This window comes from Triplophysa dalaica, chromosome 10, assembly GCF_015846415.1.
Source record: "Triplophysa dalaica isolate WHDGS20190420 chromosome 10, ASM1584641v1, whole genome shotgun sequence".
Taxonomy (NCBI): Eukaryota; Metazoa; Chordata; class Actinopteri; order Cypriniformes; family Nemacheilidae; genus Triplophysa; species Triplophysa dalaica.
Window position 1 is genome coordinate 20,042,583 of NC_079551.1, and position 21,076 is coordinate 20,063,658.

Sequence of the window (21,076 nt, forward strand, 5' to 3'; positions counted from 1 at the left end):
GGACAAAATACTACCCAGGGACCCAAATCAGTAAAACAAACAAAAAAAACATATACAACATAACAAATTAAATCTGTAAACTTGATTTAAAGAAATCACCGCAAAGTTTGGTTCAACTACATTGCAACTTGTTATAGGTAAAATAAATCTTACCGCCATTTTCATTGATGTAAAAAATGTGACAATATAACACCAATGCAATGTTCTTTTGCACTACAATGCTACTTGTTCGAAAATTAACACATAATAAAACACATATTTGCGCCATATGACCCCTTTAACTTTGGGCCAGGCACTTGTGTACTATGAAACTGTCTATATTTCAAAATGATGTTCCTTTTATTTTGACTTGTGAGAAATGCATGTAGTCGTAATTTTGTTCAAATATTTAACAGATTTTTTTGTCTGTAATGCCCTTTTATACATTTTGGGGGCACAATTTGCTCTTCTTCCTACATATGGAATGACTTGCACGAGGGCTCAAACACACTGTCTCAGTCTCATGACATACCCTGTGGTTCCAACATTTTTAGCCTTTAAAATAGAAAAGTTATTATATTTATTAACTCCAGTTCTCCACTTCCTTTTAAGTCCCTAAAGACCTTTCTCTCTATTTCGCCACAGATCGACAAAAAACATTGATTTAGCCCCTTTCTCTCCCTCTGTGTCCTCTTTAAAGCGGCAGACTTTTACATCCGGCATCAAAGTTGTGCCAGACCTCAACGGAGCTGCTGGTAAAATTCAACCAGTAATCCTCATCACATGGTCGGTATAGGCGAAAGCAAGCCACTGCCTCGAGTGTTTCTATGGCGACTCCTCCCTTATGGGTAGAAGGAAGCAGGCACGTGTGGCGCATCGGGTGAGGGAGATTCCTAACATATGTTTAATGAATGGCACCCTGCCTGCCCTGAACGGATATCAAATACATAATAGATTTAGCAGGAGTAAGAAGATTCATTATTACTTGGTAGGGGTTGATATGACATGCTGCAGGCAGACAGATACACATCATTGACTGGCGGTTATATAACTTTGATGATGTCATTAATAAACCGCAGATGTGTATCGAATGCAAATTTATGTTACAATGGGTACTGTCGAAAAGTAATAACCCACTTGCCTCCACAAATGAACTTTACAAGTCTTTGATTGGCTGAACTCATAGATAATTCCCGCCCCAAACTCGTACCTTTGGATGAGCCAATAAGACGCCCAAACATTTACATTTAGGCATTTGGCAGATGCTTTTATCCAAAGCGACTTACATTGCTTTATCCTATACATTTTACATAGGTATTTGCAATCCACTGGGATCGAACCCACAACCTTGCGTTGTTAACGCAATGCTCCTACCACTGAGCTACAGGAAAGCTTTAGCAGAACAAACAATGTTTTGAGTTTGTTAAAAAAATTTAGGAAAATCGCGTCCCGCGAATGGCTTACTTACACGTGTCTCTACGTATTAAGAAGAAATAGCAGAAAGTATTTTAACATTGAAATAGCGCCACACATCACCAGTAATGTTTTATTCCCACAGCGATGTGGGATGTTGAAGTCTGCCGTATGTTTCTTCAAAGAGCTGGATGTCTCTTTTCATCAATCGTTCCCTGGCATCGCCGAGGGGGTTGTTATGTGTGCTGGGGCCCAAATTATTTCTACGGGATAATCCCACCACAGACAGGCACCCTATTGCTATGGGACCGTTTGAAGATAAATGAAAACTACCCACTGCTTCACCCAGCTGTTCTTACAAACCCCGTCCTAGAATCTCTGAGATGCAAACACCTTTCGGCATCTACTGTAGACATGTTTATTCATTCAGACCCTGACTCCATTACTTATTTTAAGAAAAAAAAATTGGGCAATACAATTTAACTTATATTATGAAATATTATCATTTGAAATAAAATGTACTTGTAACTAGAAACCAATTATTAGTCCAAACTAGACACCCTCTATTAACTAGCTGTAATATTAGCATAGTTTAGCTATCGATTTTCAGAAACGTAAGCATCTTTCATTGTCAATTTTAGAAAAAGTACCTTTTTTTTAAGTCGTCGTATAGTATAAACAATTCTAACTAAAGCTGTCGCAATACATTGACAAAAATTACGATAATAATAACCATGATTATTGTTTTATTATGTTACTACATATGATAATATAAATAATTCTCATTTAAATTATACATATGACATTTTTAATAAGAAAATAAAAATAAATTTGAGCATTATTATAATTAAAACATAAATAATAAAGGTCGATAAGTCAATATCGATAGTTGTCAAGAGCATGTCATTATTATGAATTCTTGTAGTGAATTCATGATTTATGTATTGATGTCTACTTCTAATGCTCACTTATGAACACACAGTGTATGAAAGTGTACTCACCTCCTCTAGTTTGATTGTGATCATGGTGAAGGCTCTGAACACACACTCTGTGGACCCTGTGATGGTGATGATTCGCTCCGGGCATGAGCCTTCGGAGATATTGATACGTGCGCTGCTCTGTAAGGATGGAAAGATGGAACAGAAGAACCAGATGGAATCAGAACGAGAATCTAAACAGATATGTATCATTTTTGTTTTAACACTCGCATCCTGTTTCCTGCTGTTCTGGTCTTTCCGCCTTTCAAAAAATGGAAATTCTTTCACAATCGTAGAACAAAAGTTGAGCTTTTTGTATTCGAAAAAGAAAAATTTAACGCATAAAGCGAGTAATAATAATGACATCATTTCAATTTTTTTTTTCATAATTGAGATTTTAATTGAATGTTGGACGCTGTATGTCAGCAGCATTTATGCTGGGTTCACACCAGTGTTCCACGCTCCCTATTTCTCACGGGAAATGTTTGTTATTATCACTTGAGTGACGCGATCTCAAAATAAAATTCAACCTTCGCGGAAGATGAGATTGACACGCGTTCACGGCTTTTACATCATTTGCATTGCCTGCCACGAGTTTGCATATATACGCGTCTTTGCATCGTCATTTACTCTCGCAAATCGCTTAATTCCCGTTTGGTGTAAGCCCAGCATTAAAGCTGTTGTTTCACCAAGAAGTTGGTACTGTTTAAAAAGTAAATTTATAAAAAATAAGAGATTTAGTTTTAGTGGTGATATTCAATAAATATCTAAATGAATAATGAGAAACGCTGTGAAAAATAATCTATCAAACAGATATTACTATCCAGTAAATTTGAGCAAGAACATTTTTGATTTGGACGAGATTAGACAAATCACAACGTATGTCTCTGTAAAATTCACCTTCTCTCCTCAATTGAAGCTGGCACTCCACATGGACATCTTTCTATTCCTTCCTCCAAAATCTCCCCCCAAAAGGGTTTATTTGTAATCTCTCTCTCTCTAAGGCTGTCTATCGTTTGTTCGGTGTCTCTCTCTAAATAATAGCGGAGTTCAAACAAGTAGGTGGAGTGCTTGCCGTGGCCACACTTCACTTTGAAAGATAAAATAAATATATATATATATGGGTGTGTTTGAAAGCGGCCTTTGGGATGATGGGGCCTTTAGAAAAAAAGGTTTGAGGCTGTTTACAAAGCAGTGTGCATTCTTAAACACACGCTTGTAAAGATTATGTTTGGTGGCTTTACCTGTTTCTTCAAGATATATATAAAAATATGATAAGATATGAAAAACCTACTGTCTGTTAAGGTGGTCTTCACTATTTAAAGGACTCATAAATAGTCCAAATCATGTTTCGCTTTGTTGCTTATATGTTTTTTGTGCGTGTTTTGTTGCATTGACTAAATAGTCCCAATACAGGTTCTACAGCCAGTCTGTGTATTAGATCAAACTCTCCAAAACTCCAAAGTCTCAATAACACTGTTTATGTCTTAGGTAAATAAAATAGCAACCTCAAAGCAGTAACATTTTTTTTTCTTTGTTTACACTCTCAGCAATCTAATCATACTTTATGCTAGTGTATAAATGCGTCTGTGTAGATATGATAGATCTGGACCGGCCGGTGTGATTAACTGTCTCAGCCTGTCTGCTTCACTGAAACTGATCTCTCGATTTATTAAGGAAAAATGTGTCACGATTAGATAAGCGGATGCATTTGAGAATCAGTAGCATTAGCAATTAGCATGCACACTTTAAAGGGACAGTTCACTACAAAACATATTTATTTATACTCACATCGTTCAAACCCTGTATGTGACTCTTTCTACTGTGAAACACAAAATATATTTTGAGAAATGTGTCCGTGGTTTTGTTCATACAATGGAAGTCGATGGGGGTCAATGTTGTTAGGTTACCAACATTCCTCAAAATATCTTCTTTTGTGTTCTGCAGACGAAAGAAATTCATACAGGTTTGGAATAACATGATCGTGAATTTTAATTTATTTTTGTACCCTCATGAACATTTTTCAAAAGCATCTCTCCTAATATTCGTTGGAAGACAGACATGCTCTCTTGTTCCTCAAAATCCGTACGACTTCTGAGCAAATGAAGACAAAATGATCCATTTTGGCAATTCCTTTAAGCTTCATCCGATTACAAAAGCACATAACAGAGCGAAGGAATCCGATGGCAATTTCGTCTATTTCTGACATCTGCGGATCGACCCCTGCGGTGTCCCAACTAATGTGATGGAGAAGGCTCGTACGCGGGCTCATGTTTCCATTTGCCAACCCCTAAACCCTTAATTAGGGTGAAGGAACGAAGCCTTTTTGACATTTTATGTTGTTAGGAAGCAAAGCCCATTATGGTAGGGTGAAGAAGAGCTACACAAGAAAAGACATTGTGTGTTTCAGTTAGCGCATGAAGGATTTTTACTGATTAACTGTGTTGTTTTCTTATTCTCGAAGGGACATGCTCACCCACGCCTGGGTCTCTCTCCTTGGTAACCCGCTTCAGTCTTTATCTGGGAGCGATTGTTATGAGCAGCTACCTTAAAAATACCAGCGTATCAAACTAATGATATTTTGCGCGCGTGCGTGTCAGACGCCCTTGAGATGAAAGGGTTCTTTTAAATATGCACATTGATATGTTCCTTACATTCACCACTTTCACGTACGCAAAGCTGAAAGGCACGAACACTGAATTAAACAAGGGCATTTTGAGCGTTTTATTCGTGATAATTCCACGTTGCGTAACATCATGCTACCTTTAGCAAAACATGGAATAAGCAAGATGTATGGTCGAACGTAAAAAAAACACACCATAGGGAACTATGTAGTATGCAGCTTACCTCCTCTCGTATCCTCTTCACGGTCTCTCCTTTCTGTTGAGAGAAAGCAGATCATAATTCACTCATTGCATTTGTTGCGTTTATTTGCGTGATACGTTTTTTCCCCACGGGTGACCGTCCTTCACAATGCCCTAATAGCTTAAAGTGAGTTTGACTAGTTGAACAGCTAGCTAAAATTAATATCAATTCTGCTTCGCTACACAGCAATATGGCATCTGCATGGACGGGTCCCGAGGGAGCGGGTTTCCAATGGAAGGGCCTGCAATTGGGCTGACTAGAGAATCAATATTCCATGAATCACTTAGATAGCGTCCCACTATCAGACACACGTGCCATGCGGTCATGACCGAGAATCCAAATGCCTGCTTGTGCACGCTTGAATGGCGTTTTATTGTTTATAGATGGGCAAGAGAGACGATGGGATGAGTCATAACAGTGGAGCTTGAGTGGGTTTAATTCATCAAGGAAATTTTCGTTTTAGACAGCGTTTTTTTTTCGGAACCACACATCACATAAATCCCAACAGTAGTAGATATTTTGATGGCACAGAATCTGTTAAAACGTCACACTTTGATGCACGTGTCATTATTCACAGATGCTTATTAAATAATCACTTAATTGGGTAATGTTGCAAGAATTCTGATATGTTTTGGCTGATTCATTGATGTAGTATATTTTCTAGTTTTTTGTGGTAAAATGATTGTTGAAAAAATCGCGTGAAAGCAAATAATATTTGACTACCAATACTATTAAAACTAATGTTACTTACACAAAAATAGATCTATTTTAACTAACCATTCTTAGGCCATGTTTACACTTTGAAAAAAATGGAAAAGTTTTTCCTTTGCATTTTTTAAAAGTTTCACGTACACATGACAGCGTTTTCAAAACGGTCTGCATTTACACGGATCCCGGAAAACGGATAAAAATGCTGTAGTGTGCACGCCAGGCCAGTGGATGGCGATGTTGTTGTGTAAAGAAACAGGACGTGCATAGGCACATACACATACACATGCACAGTTATAAGCAAAAAGTGCTTTTTAATAACGTTTGTCGGTGTATATGTTTTTTTCAAGTCAGGCGAAATAGTGTGTCTCCGTTGGTCTTATTGGTGCAGCAAATTAACATTTTGCTGTGGAAACGTTAATACATAGTCGAGCAGCAAGAGCTCACAGTATGGGAAGCCGCCATACTGTTTTGGCTCAACTGAGCGCGTAATACAGATGTCATCATTTTCAGAAAGTGCTGTCTTGAGTTTACATGAAAACGAAAACGGTGGGGTTATCAAAAAGTTGCGCTTTGAGACACGTTTTTCAAAGTTTGCTTTTTCGGTCCCCCAAAACGCCATTTTCGTCTTATCGAACGGCTTAAATGCATAAAGCGTTTAAACGCCCTATTAGTTTTATTATTCTTTCAATATTATTATATCGCTAAACGATTCTTATAGTTTTTACAACTATATGTAGTGACGTTCACAATACTTACTTCTATACTTCTACATGTGAAAATCTAGTAAAGAAAAGGTTTGAAAACAGTTGTATTTATGTGCACAGACTTTGGCGGGATACTTGACCACAGAATAAAATTCTGTAATCATTGTCTTTGATAAAAAACGTATGACTCTATCTTCCGTTGAACACAAAAGAAGATATTTTGAGAAACGTCTCAATGGTTTTGTTTCCATCCAGTGGAAGTCAATGTTGTTGGGTTGCCAACATTCTTTAAAGTATTTAATTTTGTGTTCTGAAGAAGAAAGAAACTCATGCAGGTTTGGAATGACATGAAGGAGGTTAAATGATAAGAGTTTTCATATTTTCATATCACTTTGATGCTTCATTTGGTCATTAACAGACATAATAAACAAAAATCATTAAGTAAGAAAATGATTTCCTACGGTGCACCAAAATAATAAACAGTAACAATAAAAACAATTTAAAAAGGCATAAATAAAGTCAGAATAAAACAAAACAATCCTATAACAGTAGCCACATGATTTAACCACACTGCAAAGCATTCTGGGAGTTCCAAAACCCTGAACAAATCAACAACATTGTTTAATATGAAATTGTTTGTGGAGACAACTCTGTTAGGATAGTTGGGACAACATTGGTGGAGATGGCCCAATGTTTGTTTTTATGTAGATTCAAAGAAACTTCCATTTCTGCGACTCAAAGCACGGGATAAAGGCTGGATAAAACATAATTGCTTTTCTTTCAGCGATTTTTCAGTTGGAATGTAAATGAGGTTGTGGGGTGCAAAAAACAATTCTGTCAATACTGTATTATTTTAGGTGTGAATCAATTGACCTTTGAACATCCCAAAACAACAAAAAACACGATTCATTAAAACAACACGTTTAAACCCGTTCATGATGGAGAACTAATTTCTGTTTTAATTTGATTTTAGAAAACAGTTTGAAAGTGTTTTTAAAAGAACTAGAATGAACTTCACCGGAAATTTCATCACCTTGAGTTTCATGAATGAGGCCCAAAAAAACATCTGAATGTTTTTGTTCAAACAATATACACAAAGTCATTGAGCTTGTGTTTCTCGAACGAGACTCCTTGAACGGAATGTACTTTTGTCCCTAACAGCTTCATTTTCATTCGCGTCGAATTACATATGTCGTCTACTCTTAGCTGAGGTCTATTACATCTAGTAATTTCCCATTCACCTTCATCTCTTTCTCCTCAAGGTGCATTAGGAATAGTAATCAACTCAAGGTACCTCTTCCCAACGACAGTCTGCGATGGAAATTTGTGACGGAGAGTCACGGTAACTGCGCAAATTTAAGCCTATGTTTAATCCGTGTTCGGGAAACCAAACCTTAGTGTATCGATTTTACATCAGGGAAATATATATGCCTTAGCCCTTCAATCTCTCAAGCTTTAGAGGAGGTGCAGAAAAAAAAAAAAAAAACATCAGGGGATGTCACAATCTTCCACAGTGCATCCTTTAGCCTGAAAGTGATGGAGCATTACTGAATCCTAACTCCATAAATGTCATGAGAAAGCTCAGGTATGGCTGCATTTAGTTACAGTTTGCTATGAAAGAATGTAATATTCATAGTAGTCCACTAAAATGTCTGACTGGAGCATATTAGCACTTAAAAGTAGGGGAGTAACTGTACATACAATTCACGGTTCGGTGCATACATTGTTTTTTTAGGTCAGTGTTCGTTTTTTGTTTGAGTAAGGGGGAAGAAATGCAAACAATATGCCTGTCTGGTTTAAATAAAAAATACATTTAAGTAGTTCACATTCAAAATAAAAATTCTGTCCTCATTTACCCATTTACCTCGTGTCATTTCAATCCTGTATGACTTTCTTCCGCAGAATACAAAAGAAGATATTTTTAAGAATGTTGTTAAAAGCCCCCTATTCACTTGCATGGTCACAATAGAAGTTAATAAGGGAAGTTAACTGTGCTGTTCTGTAACCACCATTTGTTTAAATATCTTCTTGTGTTCTGCAAAAGAAAGTAGCTAGCTTTAAAAAATGCAGACGCGTAAGTAGCTTGCTAACCAAAATTCTCCTTAAACTGGAGTGCCTTAATAGTAGTTGACCTAAAAAATTAAGATAAATAACTTCATTGTAGAAGATAGTTTACGCTAATATTTAGCGCTCCTAGTGGCGATGCAGAAATAACAACATTGCATACTTATATTAAGACTCATTTTGAAACTCAATGACGTAAAATTTTGTTTTTCTTTTATTATTAATATTTAAAACATCAACAATTTATTTTAAACACACTGCTTGTTTTAAAGAAATACATACAAATGTTATAGAATAAAACAAAAGTAACCAAAGTAAATAATATTCTATACTGCAGATTTTTTCATGTGGGTGTGTGTAGAATTTGTTCAAGTTACCTGGACTTTTATTTTGACTGGTCATCGCAAACACCTTTGAGCTTGATTGTGTGTTTGAAGATATATAGGTCAGATAGTGCAATGGTTGATATAACTCAAGTAGCTAGCTATAAAAAATGCCAACAATTTAGGTAACTCGAACTCGCTTGCTAAACAAAATTCTCTTTAAGCTGTTGCGGTGCCTTAATAAAAAACTGACATTGGAAGATAGTCGTTTACACCAATGCGCAATATAGCACTCCTAGTGGTAAAGCTGGCAATGTATTGCACACTGGCTCATTTTGGAACTTCATGATGTGAAATTGAGTTTGTGTATCTTTGCACATGTTAACTTTCCTGTTTCGGGTATATTTGTTGAATCTTTCCGACATGAACAACACACAATCTTCCGACATCTTCAAACACACAATCCAGCTTGACCAATCCTAACATAAAAATCTCCCTTTGATGTTTGGATATTCCAATTTTAAGATAGACTTGTGTATCTTATTAAAGTTAATGAATTATGTAGTGCATCGCTTCAGGGCAATACAGTGAACGACAATTTGTGTTGGAAAAGGCAAAGTGAGCTATGTGTTAGAAGATGTGTGTGTTCAGCACTGCAGTTCCCTGTGGAGCACAGAGGTCTGTATTCCTCCGTCTGGCTGTTGTATTGTGGCCACTCGAGCCAAAACTCTGGCTTAAGCCCAGAGACCTATTACCAGACCGGTTCTGAAGGGAGCATCTTTGTGTCACAGAGATTTATGTGTGGCCAAGGAAATGCCAACAACTGTGTGTGTTGTGTGTGGTCGGCGGTTTGTGTAAGTATGTGTTTTGTAGCTTCGGGCCACAAAAACACACAGAAATCACATCGTGACCATCTGACACACTGTTTACTAATCATTATGACATCTGCATTCCGTCTCTTCGACACATTGTGTCATGTTTGGACAATTGCACTCGCTCTAGGGATAAACAGTGCTGAATGTAGAATTTAATCTCGTAATACATCCAGATCATTAATACAATGATGCACGACTTGAGCATTTAACAAACAATTTGTTAGGAAACATAGTAGTGATATATTCGGTAGATGTCTAATTTGGGATTTGGGATTTTGACCAATCAAAACACTGCAACAAGCAAAAACGTATTTGAAAATCAATGAGCATGATTCTTTTTATTACCGCGCTCAATTATTTATGTTTTTAACTTAACGTGTATTGAAATGATTTCGAGGCAATCATACTTCCAATGAAACACTGCGAATTACATAAAATAACATTACACGTATCAAAAATACTACATATGTGACCAGGGTTTTTCCTGCATAGAGGAATTCAAATGTCAAATGTCGTGCCTCCTCTCTCGCCAAAATTTTGTCGGGTGTCTTCACAAGAAATGCAGCGTGCATTTAACACTGTCATTTGTAACTGCAGTTGCGGCATAACACCACAGTAGAGGCGTATTTTCTTAATCCGCACACTAAGGCGTAAGAATTGCATAACAAGTGCCAGCTGTGTTTCACGAGTGTTTGTTCTTCATCAAAGTACGTAAATTTCGTAGAGTTTTCTTAAATTAACATGACATACATCATTGTAATGTCTTTAGCTGTGCAGTTGTATCGTTGAATCAGCGTTTTCTGTACACCGCAAATTCGCCAGTGTGAACGTGCACTAAGTTGAGAATGACTCGCACACGAATGACTCATTTGAACCGATTCATTTAAACTGTTGAACTTTTCAGTGGCTAGCGAATATAAGATATCATTTAAAGTGAACCACAGAGAATGCAGGATGTGAATGAGTAAGACTGGTTCATTCAGTTGGGTTTTGTGGGCTATTAAATTTGTTAAAAATGTTTGATTAAAAAATACATTTTCCGTTTGGGTTACATACGTTAATAATTGTCATTTTCATACCATTTTATTAGAACTTTTAATGTCAAAGTCACTTTGGTCAAGCCACTTAAAGGTACGGTATGCCTTCGTGTGTGTGTGTACAAGATCAGGAGGGCACCACAAGGAAAAAAACAGAGACGTCTCAGAGACGTATTGCAGATGAGCAACAAAAAAAAAACGTCTTGTAAGTGCAGACATCAAAAAGACGTCTCCCAGATGTATTTGTTCTATCATATTCTTCAAGTTTTTGCTAAATACTTACATCTAAATGCATCATTAGAGTTGTTCAAGAGTGCATAGGGAGAGTTTCACAATGCATTGTGGGAGTGCGCGGTTGCTGTTGAGCACTTTCGGTTCTCGTTTCCAAGGTAACACTGATCCTTCTGATTGGTTGATCCAAAGAGGATTACGCTTTAGAATTATGGGTAGTGTGGGTTTTCCACTGGGAATTCGTCATTTCATTATCGTCAAGCTAACATTCTAGGTCCGTATTTAATTTTATTCTTGTCTGAAATGCAATTTTTTCTGTATGGATAACAAATAGGTTTTTACTTCCGGAATTGTAATGTTGTGCTTTATAAAGCAACAGAACATCAGGACACACATCCATAGAACTTAAGTCAACAGAGGGAACAAAGATATTTGCTCACCTTGCCTATGATGCTTCCAACCTCCTGTGAATAGAGAAACAAAGCAAATGTCAGATTATTGATCAGCAAGCGAACGTTCCAGATATTTGCCTGTAGGGTTTTTACATAAGGCAGGATATCGGGACACATATCAGATGGTAATAACATGATACTTTGATTATTCAGTAAGTACAGCGTATTGTCATGGTATTTATGTTTATATTTGAGGTCTTTTAACTGGAAGGGTAATATCATGGTACCGGTTTAAATGAATTGGCATTACAATATTAAATATTAATTTGTTCAAAAAATGTAAAAGTCGATGCTTCACAAACAGACACATGGATTGAACATTGATTTGTAAAGTATTATAATTTCTTGATCCCAATTTTACTTTGACATCATTGAGAAAAGTTTTCAGTTAGCATGTGTCTCGTTTTGAGCTTGAGGGAGATCCTCTCATCTGAATGATGTCTGTTTTTATCATCATTGAAAGTGTCTTTGAAAACATTGCATCGCAATCTGTTGATGTGATAGAGAATTAACATAAATTGCCACATAAATCACCTAAATGTGGCAGTTTATTAACGCTTCGTTACATCTTCATGGATTTTTCATGACTGTTTTTAATGACTCATTCGGTTTATTGGCACACAAACGTGAGAGATGAGTTACAGGAGTGTGGGAGGAAATCTGTTGACAGTTGGCTGACAGATAAAAGCACATGTTGACAACACACAATGACGACACAAACGTTGCATGCGTTTGTTTACTAATAACTCAAGTCATTTTGTTTGGAATTAGGACTGGGCAATAGGAGATCAAATAAATGATGTTTAAAAACAGTAATTTAATAAACATAATCAATTATTATCAGTGTTTTATGGAGTTGATAGGTTTTTCTAGATATCTAATAAAATTATATATTATAATTTATTTATATTTCGTGGACTGTATTGTTTTGTAATAAAAATAAACAAATTATTATTATTTTAATAATAAATAAATAAGAATTGTTTATTGTTAATGATTATTTTATTATTCATAATTATTTGTAATTCTAATTTATAAGTATTATTCATGATACATTTTTTTATATATTAAATTAAATGTTTATATTTGCATTAGACGTTGGGGCTTTGTGCAATTTTATTTTTTAGATTCTTCTGGCTTTAGATTTAAGTCAAAAGAAAAAACTGAATGTGCATTGACTACTGTACATTTAGTTTTTTTCCACATTCCTGTCCTTTTCACAGACTTTCTCTAAATCTCATATTTAGTCAAACTATTGATAAGAAATATAACAAAAAATATAGATTATATTAAATTATATTTATATTGTTATATAGTATTATTTTATATGTAAAAATGTATATTATTTTTATATTATTAAATAGTATTATTTTTAATGTTTTTACATGTATATTTAAAAAAGTTTCAATTTTGCAATCCTCCGAAACAGTTTTTGCCTTAATATTTGTTCTTCAAAATGTCAGTTCAGTTTATCATTTTAAAATATACACGAACGCTTCGGGTAAGTGCTCTTACCTTGCCATGCATGAGCAGGCGGAGGGTTAGCGTGACGTTCATTCCTCCATCTCCAAAATCCTGCTCACAGTTCATCCTGACGTGGGAGTCGTGCCCAGGGAGACGCATGAAAGATGCTCTACAGATGATGGAATGGGTGGGGAGGGGGGAGGCAGGAGTCTCTCCTTTCTCTCGCTTCTCTGTAACAACAACATACAAAAACATGAAATGTCAATGAATCTGCGTTGCAACCGTCCGCATGCGTTCTACAGTATGATATGAAATCTCAGCTCATCAACATCTTTGTTAGAAAATGTACAGTATCTATCTACAGTATTTAGGGGCATTTATAGTTTGAAGTCTGAAAACATGTTTCAAAATATAAATGATTATTGGCTTTATAATAAGTTATATGAAATGCAAGAACATGTTTACTAAAACTGATTTTTTTTTCAGGCTATAATTTACCCACATGTCACAACTTGTCAGGCCACATGCACAACCCACCGGGCCAGTTCTCTGACATATTGACCACAAAACCAAAAATCAACAGAAGATTTTTGTTTGCCTCGACATGAATCTCTTTTCAGTTCATGTGTGCATCCGGCAGATGCTTTTATCCAACTTTTGAGTTATACTGTCTTGGGATGGAACCCATGACCTTGGCATTGTTACCCTGCCAGTTGAGTTACAGGAACACTGAATCTCCACGTCTCAGCAGTAAATAAGCTCTGTGATAGCCGTGCAGTCTGAACTTGCGCTCAAAGTATTCAGTTGTTAAGCAAAGACACACATGACACATTGATCCAACAATGCCCGGGCAGCTGAACGATGACAATGTGGTGTTCTGTTACAACAGCGCACATCGCAAACCCAGTATCACCGATTTAGCCACTGTCAGAGGAACTGTAAGTGCTCGCTGAAATTACTCCCACTGCATTTCCGCGGTTTTTGGTGGCGACCCAGACGTGGCGGGGTTGAGCGAGAGGTGGTGCCGGTTTTGAAAAATCGTTCTTTTTAGATAGAGGAAATTGTAGGTTTTCTGCTCCTCTTACTGAAAGAAACAGCACAGATTCTATTGAGACCGTCTGACTGCTTTTTATAGATCGCGTTGTGCAGAGAGCATTGAGAAACATCCAAGACAGCAAATGTTTGGAGTTGTTTCAGCAATATTAGATTTGAAAGCTATGCTCTTAGGCGATGTGGTTCAGAGGCTTTTCATGTCGAATGTTTGTGTGTTCAACAACAGCTAGATTGGAGCAGAATGGACTGGAACCTGCTAGTTTAAACTTTAGCATTTTAGTCATGAAGTTGCCATACCACGCTCTGCTCGTGAAACAGCTTTTCTTTTCTGATGATGTCACAAATCCTTTATATTTTGACATTGCAACATCAACTTTTACACAATCCAGTAATTTTTTTAGGTCCAGTGTGCATTTTTTTGGAGGATCTATTGACAGAAATACAACATGTTCTAGGTTCAGAGCTGTATTTAGACCTTACATGATGAAGCGTTATGTTTTTTATAACCTTAGAATGAGTTTGATTTACATGCATGGAATGTTTTTTGCCATTTCGTTTCTACAGTAGCCCTAAACGGACAAACAGCTCTACCTTTCGTAAATACGTTATTTCTTTCGGGGAAAAAAGCGAAAACGTGACGACATCTTAGTTCTCTCCCAGTCTCCGTAGTACTTCAAAAAGAAGGGGTGGAGTGTGCCGTTGGTTGCAATTCGCAACTTGACTGCTAGATGCCGCTAGAATATTAGAAACATTTCAGTCAAGCGTTATCAAACTTTTGACTGCCACTGTATACCTACATCCACATATAAATGTATAATTGTTGTCCTTCCGAAACCTTGGATGTCTAAATTTGCTGATTTTTAGGAAATGGAAAAACAACCTCACTACTAGATTCTCCAAAAATCTGTCCTTTAATGTTTCAAATAGTCTCTCTGACATTTTTTCAATCAGAAATGTCCCATTGTAAAAAATAAAAGGTCACAAATACTTAAAATATAGGTATTAAAATGCAATTTCATTTAGAAATGGATGGGCATGTGCCAGTCCCGCACGCTTCAAATCCATCTCGGCAAGCTAATGACGAATTAGCTTGAGCTAGTTCATGACCCCTGAAAGAAAACCGTCCATCATCTGTTCGCCATTCCCCTCTGATATCTGCCTACCGGTTAATTAAACCTGCCGTCGTCACGCGCACTCAATTAGAAAATGTATTTTTGGATCAAAACCCATTCGAAATTTCAACGGGACGTCTTCAAAATCGTGTCACAGATTTCTGATAGGTGAGAGGTATCGGTGGATCTGGCTGCCGGGTGTGTGGGAGTTTGGTGGCGTGTAATTTGGACAGTCGTGTCTGCGGGTGTGCTTGTCATTAACGCAAAGCAATCGTTACTTGTGCCTGTCTCATTTATTCTCCTCCCGCAAGGCGATCCGCCAACCAATTAGAGAAATAGCAAGAGAGAGTGAGAGAGATGCCAACCGGTGGCTTACAGCTGTGGTCACAAATATGTAGAAATCACATACTGAACTCAGTTAAGCATTTATAAATTAACAGCGGACTACTTGGGTGTCCGTACAGCTTGTAAATAAATGTAACATGGGATATTGACCATACGTTATGCGCTAGAGATGTGATCTAAGCGCGTTTCAGATCAGTGCTTGGGATCGATATATTGCATTGACACTCAGGAGCACCTGTGCTCCTGTTGGGTGGGTTTGAATATGAATACAAACTCAGGATTTATTCAAAGCATCTGTATGCAGGCGAGCGTGCCAGGTCACGACAGAGTATTGCTATTTGCATTGGTCTATTTCTCTCTCTTCCCCCGTGCAGCTCAAACACACACCGTGCCGGTCAAGGCCGTACTTAACATCATTTCTCTGCATGCTTGTCCTGCGGACCCTCTTCACCCCGTCAACATTTATAATGGCACATTCTGTGAATACAATTGCTGTTATAAGAAACCACCCAACTTGGAATGAAGGGAGAGCCCCAGAGAGCCCTTAATGACCACTTGGGTTTTGATGAGAGTGTTAAGATGTTCTGCATAGTACGGTGTTGCTTTACATGTGGTATGATTGTTATTGAAGGGACCATGCGGCAGCCCGAAAAAACGAAGAGACCATTCTAAACTGTCATATAATCAACATTTCGAGATGTATTGTGGCCATTCCAGTCCAGTGTTTCAGATTTCAACAAAATCAAACCTCAGGAGAGACCAAGCATGACAGGACACGAGAAAACTCACATACTTTTTTTTAAATATTTTTTTTAGATACATGTACAAATATTATTGTTGTATTGCTTAAAAGTGAGTCTGAAATAGTTTCCTTTGCAGTATTTGAGGTGTGAAAGAATACAGAGCATTTTTTCTGTTATTTTGACCGGTTTCTCCGGTCAAATACTTTATTTGTATAAAAAATTGGGTAACACTTCAGAAAACACTTGAATTCAGAAAAACGAATTTATTAAACTTTACCTTTATATAAACTTTATTTTTTTCTGCGGCTACATATCGTATATGTTGTTATTAAATGTGGTCATATCCAACAAGGCTATGATTATTATTTATTTGAAGTTGACTTCAAGTCAAGGTGTTCTTGCACCAATACACTTTTTTTTGACGTTATTCCTTAACAGATGCATTTAATTACATGTGGATAATACAGTCATCAAATCGTCCTTTTAAACAAAAAATTCAACATTGATTAGAAATTCTGTTCATAGATCAAATAGCAATGCACAGTTTGAATACAAACAAACAAAACGCCTCTACATCTTCTAAGCGATCCATTTCCATGACCTTTACAATCCCTTGTAATTACGCAATATGGATTCAACTTTAAAATTCCATTACCGTTTTTGTGATTGTTGTTTAAAGCGGCCATATTCTACAAATTTGTTTTTCATTTGAAGTTGACTTGATGTCAAGGTTTTCTTGCACCAGAAGAAGAAAAACACCTTACCATTGTTCAAACCCTTTTTGCCTTATGAGTTACATAAAATAAACTTGCTTCTCAGAAATGAGATTACCAATAAAGGGTCCTGTAGGTTTCAGAATCACAATAATGTAATGTATGTGAACACAACTTACTACAAAATCTTTCTCATCCAAATTCACCTTCACATTAAGCGACATCATTTATTCACCCTCATTGTTTACTGATCTCATACAGATTCAAGTCTGGGTTACAGCCTAGATTAATCTTGTCGGGGGATGTCCATCAGGACACAATAGAAGTATTCTATTACAAGTCATGACACTTCATCTCAGTGTACATGAATTATGGAAGTGCTTTCGAGTGCTTCCAGGATGGGGTTAAAATCATTCTGTCCACCTCCACTTCTCTATCTCACTGACCCATGCATGACTGATTCATGGCCCAGCCCTTTGCTTGTTCACCATCATGGCATCACTCCACCAAATGGACAAGCTTCTATCTCTAAAACATGGGGCCGTCCTTGTACTGGAAAGTCTATTAGCATTACACAAGGGCTGAGTTAATGTTATTGTCGCCTGAATTGGTTTGACAATATGAAAAGAAGCTCTTTAAAAGCATTGTGTCTAATCTCTTATGCAAAGACAATGAAGCAGAAGGCCTTGAGTAAATAATATTTTCTCTGCTGACGAAAAAGCATTTGTGGGTGTATTTAGATTCCCAAGACAATCCCCACATGAGCCAGTTGCGAAAGCGTGTCTAAAGCCACTTTGCAATGTTGTTTGAGTTTGATGCTTTTGTTAAAATTTGGTAAAAAAGGGCATGTCTAGTCTTTGTGTGCATGATCTGTTTACATTCACAAGCAATGAGGTTTCATCACAGGTCGAAACAAAATAGCATAATGCCAATATATACTGTAGGTGTAAATAAATAACTGGCTCTAAAATAATTTTAATATTTATCTATTTATTGCCTTAATTCACTAACCGATACGTTTTCCATGACCTTTACAATCGTTTGTAATAACGCGATAAAGATTTCACTTTTAATATTCACTTTAAAGTGAGTGTGTTTAGATCAGTGTTGGGTGTAACTAGTTACTAAGTAATTAGTTACTGTAATTTAATTACTTTTCCCTTGAAAAAGTAAAGTAAGGGATTACTCTCATGTTTTCTGTAATTTAAATACAGTTACTTTTGATGTAATTAAACTAAATACTTTTTGAAATACATGCGTGTGGAATACTGTAATTGACTTCAAAATTCAAAGTCTTACTTTAAAATCTGTGCTTTAATGTATAATTCTCACATTTGTAATACTTTGGTCAGTTAATAATATTATTCTTTAATGAATTAAATAAGCCGTTTCATGTCTATCCTTGAATCACTTAACTAATCAAGGTTGATGTAGGATATAGAAAGTAATTTGTAATGAGTAACTAAATACTTTTTGGACAGAGTAATTTGGACAGTAATCTAATTACACTATTGAACATGTAATGAGTAACTAGTAATTAATTACTTTTTCAGAGTAACTTATCCAACACTGGTTTAGATGCACAGTCAGTCTCACTCCGATTATGCTTAAAAAGCTGATAACAAGTAAAGTCATGTAAACACGTAAAAAAAAAAAATTATTGGGGAAAGGTCATAAACGGCGTATGCTGTTTTGTTTGATGTGATCATGTCCGACAGCGCAATAGTAAAAGTCTCAAACGGAAGTAACAGTAAAATACTGCATAAAAGTCGACTCTCGAATCATGCAGTTGCTACGCAATTGGCAAGTTAAAAACTATTGTTGCATATGCAGTTACTGCAGACATGAGAAGCGACATAAAAATAAAGCTTCTGACCGATTTCCTGCTGCATTTTCAATTACTAGACTATCGATGGTGACATCACTGCAAGCCTTAAATCTAACAAGTCTCAAACTTCCATGTTAACACGGTTTTCTGCGTAACCGGCTTATTGATATGCATTTAAACACGAGAAAGTTCCTTTTATAGAAATCTGTTTATTTTGTGTATGTAAACGCACTCGATGTTTGTGATTGTTGTTTAAAGGGGTCACCACCTACAAAGCTATTCAGTTCCATTCCTGGAGGACTTCATTCTGCAATTTAGCTCCAGCGCTAATGAACACACACCTGCCTGTAATTTTATAATCCTGAAGATTTTAAATACCTGGGTCAGGTGTAGGATTATGGGTAGAATTAAGCTCTTTAGCTTCCTGCCCCATCAGGAATTGAATTGAATGATCCTCTCCTACACTTTTACTCACTCTTCTTGTACTGAAATAGCAGAATTTAGTTTTAGCTAACCATTTGTAACACTCTGTCTGACCTTTGCAATTAAACTAATAAGATTTCATTGCTACAGTCTTAAAATAAAGGCGATTACAAAAATCATACTTCTGTGGCGTCACTTATCACCTTTATTTTTAGTATAAGAGTTTTATATGTAAATTACCTCTGATTTAAGTCATCTTTGTTACCAACCGTTCATATGTCCTAGATAACATGTTTGCATGAAAAATTTGTAAAATATGATTAGCGTAGCATACTAGCATAGCAACTACGAAACACTAAGTGCACCATAGAAATGTATTACATTGTCCATTTCTTTTCCGGTTCTGAAAATCAACATTATCATTTTTTTCTTTTAGTTTCATTCTTAAAGGACACTTTAAGTATTATTCATATTAAAATATGAAATGAATTGCCTCAAAACAAGACCTTGACAAAAATGAACTACATTTGTTTGTGTACATACATTAACTCGCACAGACTGATCGGCACACCAACACTCGCTCTATTTAGATCAGCAGAGAGTGTAGGGTGCCTACATGTCTCCGCTCTGACAGAACCTTGCCGGAGCGCAAGACAAAACAAGATCACACCGTTATGCCTTTCCTCCCTCCACCCACTCCATCCATCCCCCTGTCTCTCCCTCCCTCTCCTGCCATCACTCATCTCGCACTTGCGATCACTATAATTATGCTGAGTGGGATAGCGGGGCGTTGAACAGCTCTCCAAAGAAGAAGAGTTCTCCTCTCCGAAGAGTGCGTGCTTAAGCACAAAGCAGTCAGATTCTATTAAGCCTGATCTTTTTTTGTGGCTGTTGCATCACAATCGTATTACGTTTTGTTGCGATAATTGCCGGTGTCTTGGCATCCTCGCAACCGTAAGCGACTGAGTGGGCGCAAATTTCTCTTGATAGGCGGATTGCCATCTTTTGCAAATCCATTTCAGCGCCGACAGCTCGTGCCACTACGACAACTGAAAGGTCAATAAACGTAGGCGCAGACCCTTGAGGAAAAGATAACGGCACATTATCGGCGAGTAGAGAGGTATTATACTGTGAAAGGTTCGAGGTGTGTTAGCATAATTATGGTGTCGAGAGATTCCAGCAGACAGTTTACAATGAGTTGATTTTAAACACCACTTCTGTGTCCGCTATTCTATTTTTTCTCACGGTTTGAATTCTTTACGTCCATCTTTCTTCTCAGTAGAGGCCTGAGCGGGCAGCACAGGGAGCTGTTTGGTTTGCGAAAGAGGCTCTGCCGGATGATTGACAGCTAAATGGCGTCGGTGACCTTGGCCGCTGAAGGGCCAGGGGCCGCGGGAGATTTATGTGACAGCTCTGAAAACAACTCGCAAAAGGATTTGGACTGGTTGGAGATGGTTGAGGGAGAACTGGAAAGGGGTTCCAGCATCTTGTTGCTGAAGGCGACTCGACGCCACGAGTGGCAAATGTACAAGCGGTTCGGGCAGGACATGTCAACAGAATGATGCAACTTTGAATACCGATTTGACCCAAAAGATTCACAAGCATACAGTTTATAAATACATTTTTAAATGAAATTATACCCAAATATGAAAGGAATCAGTGATTATTCAATGCCTTGTGTGTCCTTGTGGCAATTACAACAAGTATGAAAACAAAAAAACTAAAGAAAATCTGAATATTACACAATTTCTTAACATTAAAGGG

General features: G+C 37.0%; 2 protein-coding genes across 5 annotated transcripts in view; one reads left to right on the top strand and one right to left on the bottom strand.

Annotated features, from left to right (window-relative positions):
* Nucleotides 1–21,076, top strand: part of dag1 (dystroglycan 1) — a 363,385-nt gene that overhangs the window by 34,982 nt on the left and 307,327 nt on the right. The gene's annotated exons all lie outside the window — the stretch shown is intronic.
* The window catches only part of pcbp4 (poly(rC) binding protein 4), an 80,627-nt gene that overhangs the window by 29,609 nt on the left and 29,942 nt on the right, over nucleotides 1–21,076 (bottom strand). For both annotated transcript variants that reach the window (XM_056759086.1, XM_056759087.1), the window contains exons 2-5: nucleotides 13,147–13,325; nucleotides 11,620–11,643; nucleotides 5,217–5,249; nucleotides 2,394–2,510 (exon numbers count right to left, since the gene is read on the bottom strand). In XM_056759086.1, coding sequence (XP_056615064.1) covers nucleotides 2,394–2,510; nucleotides 5,217–5,249; nucleotides 11,620–11,643; nucleotides 13,147–13,254 — 282 coding nt within the window. In that variant the 5' untranslated portion in view covers nucleotides 13,255–13,325. The remainder of the gene's footprint in view (nucleotides 1–2,393; nucleotides 2,511–5,216; nucleotides 5,250–11,619; nucleotides 11,644–13,146; nucleotides 13,326–21,076) is intronic.